Source organism: Argentina silus, assembly GCF_951799395.1.
Source record: "Argentina silus genome assembly, chromosome: 4".
Classification (NCBI taxonomy): domain Eukaryota; kingdom Metazoa; phylum Chordata; class Actinopteri; order Argentiniformes; family Argentinidae; genus Argentina; species Argentina silus.
The window spans coordinates 10,798,347-10,808,346 of NC_139658.1; the positions used below are offsets into that span (position 1 = coordinate 10,798,347).

Sequence of the window (10,000 nt, forward strand, 5' to 3'; positions counted from 1 at the left end):
GCCTTTGTGTCGGACACTGAATTGCGACCAGGCCATTGAGCTAACTCATGTTAATCCCTCCATGCTTTATTTTAACCCTGGCGGAATTGAGTCTGCCTGCTCCTCTCAGGGAGTCTCTAGAAGAGATTACCAAGACCCCTATTCAGGGACTTGTCCCCCACCAAAAGACAATCACACTTTAGTCAGAGTAGTGTGCATGGAAGAGTAATGTCATTGAAATAACTGTGAGGTTCAAATAGTTCCTCATATCTTTTTATTGGACTAAGACATGTTAGTAGGCTAACAAGATTTTAGACTGGAAAAATGGTAACGAAAATAGGATTTTCAGAGTAGTTTAAGGAACATTGAGCATTACAATGTGTCGACTGACCCCACTTAATGAACTTCTATACATGCTATTGATACAATTTAGAGTTTTTAATCTATACACATTTAAAGTTGCATTAATTTACATCGAATAGCATACTGTTGCGATGGTCATACTCAAAAACACTACTCCTCTTTTCATCTTATAAGCTTGACAGTTTAATCCATATTTAAACTTTATCCACCGCCACATTAAGACTTTGTAAGCCCACACTGTTTCTTCAGGAACTTCCTTTTCTAATATACTATATGATATACGTGAGTGAAGAAGAATTCAAACGACAAGATAATTGTTATTATTATTATTATTATTATTATTATTGTTACCAATATGGGAAGACGGTACGAAACGGTGTATATTTAATCGCTTTGATTTGATAAAGTCTGATCCTCCTGAAAACTCATTTCGTCTTTCAGTGTAGCCCTGCCAGGTGGCTGACATTTGACATGCCATGTCATCCATCTCACTGCCTCTTGCTGTGTTTCTTCACGTGGCGCACTGATGCACCGACAGTCATTTGAGTTTTGAATGTCAAGCGCCAGATAAGAGGATAGAAATAGTCGTGTAGCCAGGGGGTATCTCTCAACCAGTTAGCTCCCAATTGGGTTGAAAGGGCAACGGAATGACAGATAACCGCAATGCTAAATATATAATAGCCGGGGCGTTTAATCACTTATCTTTTCAACGACGGTGCCAATCAAATTAGCTGGTGTATGAGATTCACTTATATATCATATATTATCATCCATTGATGGCTGGTTACACTGTCGTATGCATTTTTCCACCCCGTTCCTCTTGGCTACTTTTCAGTCTGCGTGTATTTCGTGAACCGTGTTCAATGTAGTTGTGGAAGGAATTCTGCAGTATATTTGACTATGTCGTAGCAAAATATTGATACAGCGGTGATACTGTGGAAGATCAGACGTTGTGTTTTCTGTGAAACCTAGTTTTACTATTCAAATGCATTAGAAGAACTGTAGTTTGGTTATTCAAATGCATTACCACACCTGTGATGTTTTCATACCTCATAAAACTCTGATCTGATGGTGCGATGTATGTGAGGGTGGTGCGTGTGTGTGCGCGGGTGTGTGTGCGCGGGTGTGTGTCTATTGACAGACAGGCGTCTGTAGGGGGTTTCTAATGATCTACTAATAGGTGATCTGATTGGTCTAATGAGGAGTGACTCATCACATGGCTGAGATCGGCTAATTACAGAGGACTACTCGGAACAGACACACACACACACACACACACACACACACACACACACAGATATCACTGACAGTCTCCCCCCACACTCCCTCTCAAACATACACACACTCGCACACACAGCGGGGTTGAGAGGTCATGCCCGAGTGAGCAGAAGCTGTCAGGACCACACGCTGTCACGCTGAGATAGCGACTAAAATAACCTGGAGACAAACTGAACTGAGTTCAGCGCTAGCAACAACAGTAGGAGGGGCGTGGAGGGGAATATTGACGGAATACTCTGATACACACATACTGTATCTAAAACCAGACTGCCTTTGAATAACCTCTGGCACCCAGGGAAGGAGTGTGTTGAAGAGAATACATGACTACATTACTTTATTAGAACTGAGCAGCTGCACTAAAAACATAACCCACTCTCCAAGCATTAAAAGATAAACGGTACAGGACAGTAGTTTGTCAAAACCTCAAAAATGGTCTAAGATTGAGATGTATCATGTATCATGTATCATGCCATTGATTCTGCCAGTTAAATAAGCCTCAATCCCAAATGAATGGTAAACATATTAAATAATTAGAAATGGTGATATAAGACAGATTGTATAGTGGATGTATTGTGATTAAACACATGGAGGAAGCGGTGACTCACTCCCTTCCTGTCTGTAATCCAATCAGGTACCAGATGCCATCGTCAAGTGCCAGAGGGCCGGCATCACCGTGCGCATGGTTACCGGAGACAACATCAACACCGCCCGCGCCATAGCAACCAAGTGTGGCATCCTGTTGCCCGGGGAGGACTTCCTGTGTATGGAGGGCAAAGAGTTCAACCAGCAGATCCGTAATGACCAGGGAGAGGTGAGAGAACAGGACTTTTATTTTTTCACACCAGAGAGACAGACAGAGGCACAGAGGACAGAGGACTTTTATTTTGGAGTCTGCATTGAGAATGTTGCATATGTTTTATTTGTTCAGTGTGTAAGGGCACATACGTTTGTATCGACAAAATTGAAGGGACAGCAGATCACTTTTATGACAAGGGGAGGGGTGAGAAAGTATTGGAGGGCTTTTATTTTGAAGTGTCTACTGTCCATAGTGTGGTGGTGGCGGTGGTGATTTAATTGGTTAAAAGTCAATAAAAAGGAAACGTGAAAGTCTGACAGCATGTCCTCCTGTCCTCTAGGTAGAGCAAGAGCGCCTGGACAAGGTGTGGCCCAAGCTGCGTGTGCTGGCCCGCTCCTCCCCCACAGACAAACATACTCTGGTCAAAGGTGGGTGAACAGTTCAACACCCTTAAGATTTCACAAGTGCAGGTCTAACAGTGAGACCTACTACTAACACTTTAAAAGCTACTCTTCATTGTTGTGGTTTTGATATGACTGCATAGATTGTATTGTAATCTGTTTGCCCAATCAAGGTAGTTGTACCTGTCTTTGTAAGAGATGACAAGATTTGGTCAAAGCTATCCCTACTCTTCTAAGGCTTCTCAAACTTTTCTTGTCCTCAATTTGTTCTAAAAAAAATGTGGCTTTCACTTTCATGTGGCCGATGTACACACACACACACACACACACTGACACACACAGCAGACCCAGGGGAATCGTACTTTCGTCCAGCCCCACAACCCCACCCCTGTGCTATTCAAAGACGAGCTTGTTTCATCTCAGTCAGGGTGGGGAGGGAGGGGTGGGGCGTATGCAGGTGTGGGTCATGAATATGCAAACTCTGTTTTGCTCGGGGAGACACACCAAAAGAAAACAGGGCTGCTTCAAAGACACCGAAAGGAACTAGTTTTCCTCATCATCTTTCCTTATCTCCTTCCTTGCATAACCACTGATAAGAATGAGGCTTGATAGGTGTCTACCATATCACGTTGACCTATCCAGTCCATTGACCTGGCAGTGATGATGAAGGAAGGGAAACAAGTAAACAAGGAAAGGAATGGTTTTTTTTAAGTGTTAAGCAGCGGCCGTGGTCCAACCAAGAGCTTTCCCTGGATTTGTCTGTTTGTTCGTTGACCTCTAAAGTTGTTGTTGTCCCCATCACCCACAGGTATCATTGACAGCACGGTCGGCGAGACACGACAGGTGGTCGCCGTGACAGGGGACGGAACCAACGACGGTCCCGCCCTCAAGAAGGCCGACGTGGGATTCGCTATGGTAATGCTTTTGAATCCACAATCAATCTTTTTGGACTATTTTTCACGGTTGCCAATTCCCAATTTTGCCCGTGTTTTTCAAGCACCCTAATTTTCTTGGCAGAACGTTGTTAGTCAAAAACCCTCTGAAGTAATTACAATTATAATACAGCCATGAAAAACTAATTTTGTCCTAACCTCATCCCGGCAACTCTCCAATTTAATTCCAGTCCCTCCATTACAGTAACTGTGTAACTGAATAATAAATCAATAGAAGTAATGCTTGGATAATTCTGCTTATCAACACTGGCAAATCCCTCTCCCACCGCACACTGTTCCCCCGATAAAAAAAGACCAGTGGGTTTTTTGGATTAGAGAATAGGGGATGCCAGGAGTGTGTGTGTGTGTGTGTGTGTGTGTGTGTGTGTGTGTGTGTGTGTGTGTGTGTGTGTGTGTGTGTGTGTGTGTGTGTGTGTGTGTGTGTGTGTGTGTGTGTGTGTGTGTGTGTGTGTGTGTGCGCGCGTGCGCGCGCGTGTGTGTGTGTACGTGCGTGCGTGCGTGCGCGTGCGTGTGTGTGTGTGTGTGTGTGTGTGTGTGTGTCTTTCTATCTATCTGTCTGTTTGGTGTGTGTGTATCTTTCTATCTGTCTGTGTGTGGCGTGTGTGCCTGTGCGTGCGTGCGTGTGTGTGTGTGTGTGTGAAGCCTTGGTTTTTTTGTTAGCAGTTGCCCCCAAGGTTTGGCTTCATCCCAGCCCGATACCGATAGCGGTTTCACACTCATCCAAACTCCTGTGTCTATTTTCACCCGTCTTTGACCGCCCCTCAGCGGGCCACACTCCCTCATCCAGCCCCTGCCACGTTAACGGAGAGACCCCGCGGCTCGGGCACCCGGCTGTGAATAAATTAGCCCACAGGAGAACACATTAGCACCGAGGGAAGTTAATGGTATTGGAGATGCTCAGCAAGACACATGCCATTAAGCCAAGAGAGCATGGTGATGGAGAGAAAAGAAAGAGAGAAAGAGAGAGAGAGAGACAGAGAGAGGGAGAGGGGGGGAGGGAGGGAGAGGGGGGGGGGAGAGAGAGGGAGAGGGGGGGAGGGAGGGAGAGGGGGGGAGAGAGATGGAGAGAGGGAGAGGGGGGGAGGGAGAGAGAGAGAGAGAACAAAGAACAGAAAGAGAGAGAGCTTAAGTTATGAGATAGAAGAGAGGCTAATGTCAGCAACAGTGGGCAGAGCAATCATATAGACATCGTAATGAGAGGCCATGAGGTCACAGAGAAAGGGAGACAGACACAGAGAGAGTCGGTTCGTGGCAGATTACTGTTTACACGATTCCACACAGAACTCCATGACGCACTGACTCTCCCTTTGTGTGGAATGAGAAAATCGGACTAAGCGACTGAAGCGCTGGTAGAGAGAGAGAGAAAGAAAATTAAAAGCACCATAATTGAAAATAGAATGGATAATGATATAGCCCCGGGTATTAGTCGGCCCAAATTCTTTTTTGCCGTACGGAAGGGGGTCGGCGAACAAGATGAAAGGCGGCAAGACTTCATGGTAGTTAGCCTTTGTTCCCCCAACGTTAATTGTTTCACATGATTGAGAGGTGAAAAGGGCAAATGTCTGCGGGGTGGAATGCAGTGCCAACCTGTAATGAAATAGTTACGGATGAATGGCTTTTTGCATGCACGCTTTTCCGAAAACGTTGAGGTCACTATACCCTGTGTTTTGGGTAGCTGGCCCTCGTCATCTACCTTGATGACACGCGGCAGCCATTTTGTGCCAGAGACCCTGCTCACCGGCTATCAAAGAAGGCAGTTCAATTCATTTCGTATCAGAATGCACCTGTGATCATTTTCGGGTACAAAATGGCTGCCCTGTGCCACCCCCCTCCACATAACACACCAACTAAAACCCCTCTCCTCCTCCTTTTTCCTGATAGGGTATCGCCGGCACAGACGTGGCGAAGGAGGCTTCTGACATCATCCTGACCGACGACAACTTCACCAGCATCGTCAAGGCGGTGATGTGGGGACGCAACGTGTACGACAGCATCTCCAAGTTCCTGCAGTTCCAGCTCACCGTCAACGTGGTGGCCGTCATCGTGGCGTTCACCGGCGCCTGCATCACACAGGTAGGCGTGGAGACTTATCTCTTACAAGACTCTCTAACCTAGAGACATTAGAAGTATGTTCATGCAGCTCTGTTTCATTTTTTTAAGGGGGAGGTTTTTTATTGATTCTTAAAATGTTATTTTGTCAGACATCATGTCTCCTCTCACGCCTCTCCCCAATTACTCCACCACCTTCTCTGTTGTCTCTCCCTCACCCTCCCTCTCTGTGTGTCTCTCTCTCCCTCCCTCTCCCTCTCTCTCTCTTTTTTTGTTTTGTTTGTCAGGGTTATCTCTGTTTTGTGTACTGACAAGGCAAGGCGTGCCACCATGTACCACTCCAATGTAACATTCAAGCGTTACGATAAAGGTGTGTTCAAACTCCAACTCTCTCTCTCTCTGTCCCCCTCCAGGACTCTCCCCTCAAAGCAGTCCAGATGTTGTGGGTCAACCTGATCATGGACACACTCGCCTCTCTCGCCCTGGCCACGGAGCCACCCACAGAGTCCCTGTTGCTACGGAGACCCTACGGCCGCAACAAGCCCCTCATCTCCCGCACCATGATGAAGAACATCCTGGGCCATGGCGTCTACCAGCTCACCATCATCTTCACCCTGCTCTTCGCAGGTCAGATCACCCTCATAGATATATACATACTAGAAGGGATATCTCAAATGTAATTCCAAACCATGTTGGATGATACTGTACATCCCAAATCGCCATCTTCACCTGCTCTTCGCTGGTCAGCTCACAGCCATAGAAATAGAATCAGCTCACAGAGTTAAAAATTAGTAGAATGGACACGCTAATTCATAGTAAATGTTCTATGATGTGTGAATCTGGCACACACATCATAGAACACATGCGGAGTCACACAAGACTCAAGGGAGCCATTTTGGACCATTATGATCCACGAGTATTTCATCAACGCTTCACTGCCCCAGTTATGAAATCTAGAATATGAAAGAAAATTTCAGCCCTATTTTATATTGTTCTACTTATTGGTCTAGTTTTATAATGCTCTAGTTTCTTGTTCTGCTCTTGTGGGTGACATCTTGCAGATCTCTCTCCGAATAAGAAGGTTCCAATATCACGACTTCCCGGTCAAATAAACAAATAATATATCTTTTCTTTTCTTCTAAAGAGCCTTTCATTTGAGTCATTTGAATAATCTCCGAGCACATTCAGTGGAGTGCATTAAAGACGCAGAGGCACAAACAAGACACTACAAAACAAACAAAGAAGACTACAGACTAAACGGTCGCCATTTTGTTTGTTTTCCCCTCCCAGGAGAGAAGTTCTTTGACATCGACAGCGGCCGTAACTCTCCCCTCCACTCGCCGCCCTCGGAGCACTACACCATCGTCTTCAACGTCTTCGTCATGATGCAGCTCTTCAACGAGATCAACGCCCGCAAGATCCACGGGGAGAGGAACGTGTTTGAGGGCATTTGGCGCAACCCCATCTTCTGCTGCGTGGTCCTGGGAACCTTCGTCCTGCAGGTACACACAAATACACACACACACACACACATACACACACATACACACACACACACACACACGCGTGCACGCCCACACACACACACATGTACATACATACAGACATACTTGTACACAGACAGACAGACAGACACACACACACACTTATATAGTAGAGTCACTCCTAAATGGAATGGTTATGAAGCAGAAAACCATACTTTTTGCCAGCTATTTTCGGCCACCACCCAGCCACGGTAATGGAGTTATAAGCTGGTATAGCTGATCCTTCTCCCCCTGTGTCTCTGTCTCAGATCATCATTGTCCAGTTCGGTGGGAAGCCCTTCTCCTGCACAGCTCTGACCCTCGACCAGTGGCTCTGGTGTGTGTTCATCGGCGTGGGAGAGTTGCTCTGGGGACAGGTAAGACATATATACACACACACACACACACACACACACACACACACACACGCTCCACCCTCTTATCACTCTCTTATGTAATGCAATCCTCACCCACGAGCATCAAACCCAGGCCTCGCTGCATTCACTGAATGTCATTCCCAAACAGCGATAAGGACATAACCAGCTTGTACCTGGTGATGTTGATGCTTTAGGAAGGGGAACGGGGTTTTTTTTGGGAGGGGGGGGGGGGGGGGGGTTTATCCCAACCTCCTGTGGATGTGGAACGCCGCATGCAGGTACAGTAGACTCGTCGCTAGAGAGACGAGGAACGTGTTGCTTCTGGGAGACGAGGGTTTCTGAAACACGGAGCGTCTGCCTGCCACCGCTACCGTCACAACCGTCGCCGCGGTAATGAGCGTGCCGCCGCACATGAAAGCGCCGTGGCCCACATTTACCCGCGCCCCTGGGGGATGGGGAACCTAGCACGCTACTCCCTCTGCGTCTCCACCTACACACACACACACACACACACATCAACACACACACACACACACACACACACACACACACACACACTGTGCTCCTACTGTACCTTCACACACAGGCACAGGCACATTCAAAGAAATATTCCAATACACCCCCACTGAGCTTACTCAGGCATATTCCCCTAAAAGAAAAGCTCTCTCTCTCTCTCTCTTTCTCTCTTTCTCTCTCTCTCTCTCGCACACACACACAGACGCACCAATGGCATGCACCCACACTTAGATCCATGAGTTCAGCGAGGAGCCACTTGGAGAGAGAGTGCACTCTGCCAAACCAGGTAGAACGAGCAAGCATCTCTCTACCTTTAACTTTCCACTTTCCCGTAACATTCCACTCCAGATGTTGCCCTGAGGTCAACAGTAGCCACATGACAAGCCCATGTAGGCAGCCATGACCTAAATACTCTTATACAGTATACTACATTGATCTAATACACCCTAGCCCATATCACAAGAAACCATGTTGACACATACATCAGTACCCCCAATTTTACCCCAGTTAAGTATTTGGGTTAGGACATGACCCATGTACTGTAAACACCTTGCAGAATAAGCACCTAAGCATGTCAACGTAGTCAGTGAACAACCCGATTCACCAAGCCCTTGTTCAGTTGAGTCAGGTCTGCTTCGCTGTAGTTCTGATGCTGGAAGCAAGGGAGGCTGGTGGAGGTAGAAAATCTGAGGAAGGGCTCATTGTACCGCATGGAAGGGGAGGAGAAATGGTATTGGGTGTGTTTGATACCATTCCTCATTCCATTCCATGCATTACAATGAGCCCGTTCTCCGATTTCTGCCTCCACCAGCCTCCCCCTGGTTGAAAGAGAAGCCTGTTGACCTTTTGTAGCTCTCCAGGACCAGGATTGGTCCCTACCATCTGGGACAAGAAGAAGCGGCCCACTCCAAAACGTCGATGGACGACTTTAACATGATAGTTAATGAAACGTTCCCCTCATCTCTGTCCCCCTTTCCCCTCTTTCCCCCTCTTTCCCTTCAGTTGATCTCGGCCATCCCCACCCACCACCTGAAGTTCCTGAAGGAGGCGGGTCACGGCACCAACAAGGAAGAGATGGCCAATGAGGAGATGGCAGAAGGGGCGGATGAGATCGACCACGCCGAGATGGAGCTGCGCCGTGGTCAGGTCCTCTGGTTCAGAGGCCTCAACCGCATCCAGACCCAGGTACGGACGGACTAACCACGCATGGTCCACTAGAGTCATAGAACCGCTCCGGTTTTTATTGTCGTCTTCTAGGTGTCCTTCTCTGTTGACTGGAGACTCTCAGGACTTCCTGACCACGTTTTTTTGCAGATAGAGGAGGAGAGAAGAGATTGAGAAGTTTATCCACGAGATGCGGAGAGCACGACACGCTCCTACCTGTACCTCTGTCTCTCTTCCTCCCATCCTCTCAATGCCAGGAGCCTCAGCGGGGGAGAGGATTGGAGATGAGAGGACCTCTTCCTCCCTCCATCTTTCCCCACCTCTCCCCACCCCTGCTCTTCCCTCTTACCCCCCCTCCTCTAAGGTAACTCACTTTCTCTTCTCCTCCAGGTTCTCACGTCAGCGAGCCAAGGAAGATTTTGTCGACACTACTTTGCTAACCGTTACCGGTCGGTCAAACAATTGTCGCTGATACTTCTTTTTGAAGGTTTTCCAGTCATACGATGAAGTTGTTTCGGCCTCTTTATTAGAATGACACGCCCTAAGTGGCTCTGGTTAAGAGCGTCTGCGGAATGACTTAAATGGAAATGCCTTCACTGTC

At 47.3% G+C, this 10,000-nt stretch overlaps 1 protein-coding gene across 1 annotated transcript in view; it reads left to right on the forward strand.

Annotated features, from left to right (window-relative positions):
• Positions 1 to 10,000, forward strand: part of atp2b4 (ATPase plasma membrane Ca2+ transporting 4) — a 74,638-nt gene that overhangs the window by 52,786 nt on the left and 11,852 nt on the right. Inside the window, exons 13-20 of the mRNA XM_083669184.1 lie at positions 2,252 to 2,431; positions 2,757 to 2,844; positions 3,626 to 3,732; positions 5,652 to 5,843; positions 6,233 to 6,446; positions 7,110 to 7,321; positions 7,612 to 7,719; positions 9,238 to 9,420. Of these exons, the coding sequence (XP_083525310.1) occupies positions 2,252 to 2,431; positions 2,757 to 2,844; positions 3,626 to 3,732; positions 5,652 to 5,843; positions 6,233 to 6,446; positions 7,110 to 7,321; positions 7,612 to 7,719; positions 9,238 to 9,420 (1,284 nt within the window). The remainder of the gene's footprint in view (positions 1 to 2,251; positions 2,432 to 2,756; positions 2,845 to 3,625; positions 3,733 to 5,651; positions 5,844 to 6,232; positions 6,447 to 7,109; positions 7,322 to 7,611; positions 7,720 to 9,237; positions 9,421 to 10,000) is intronic.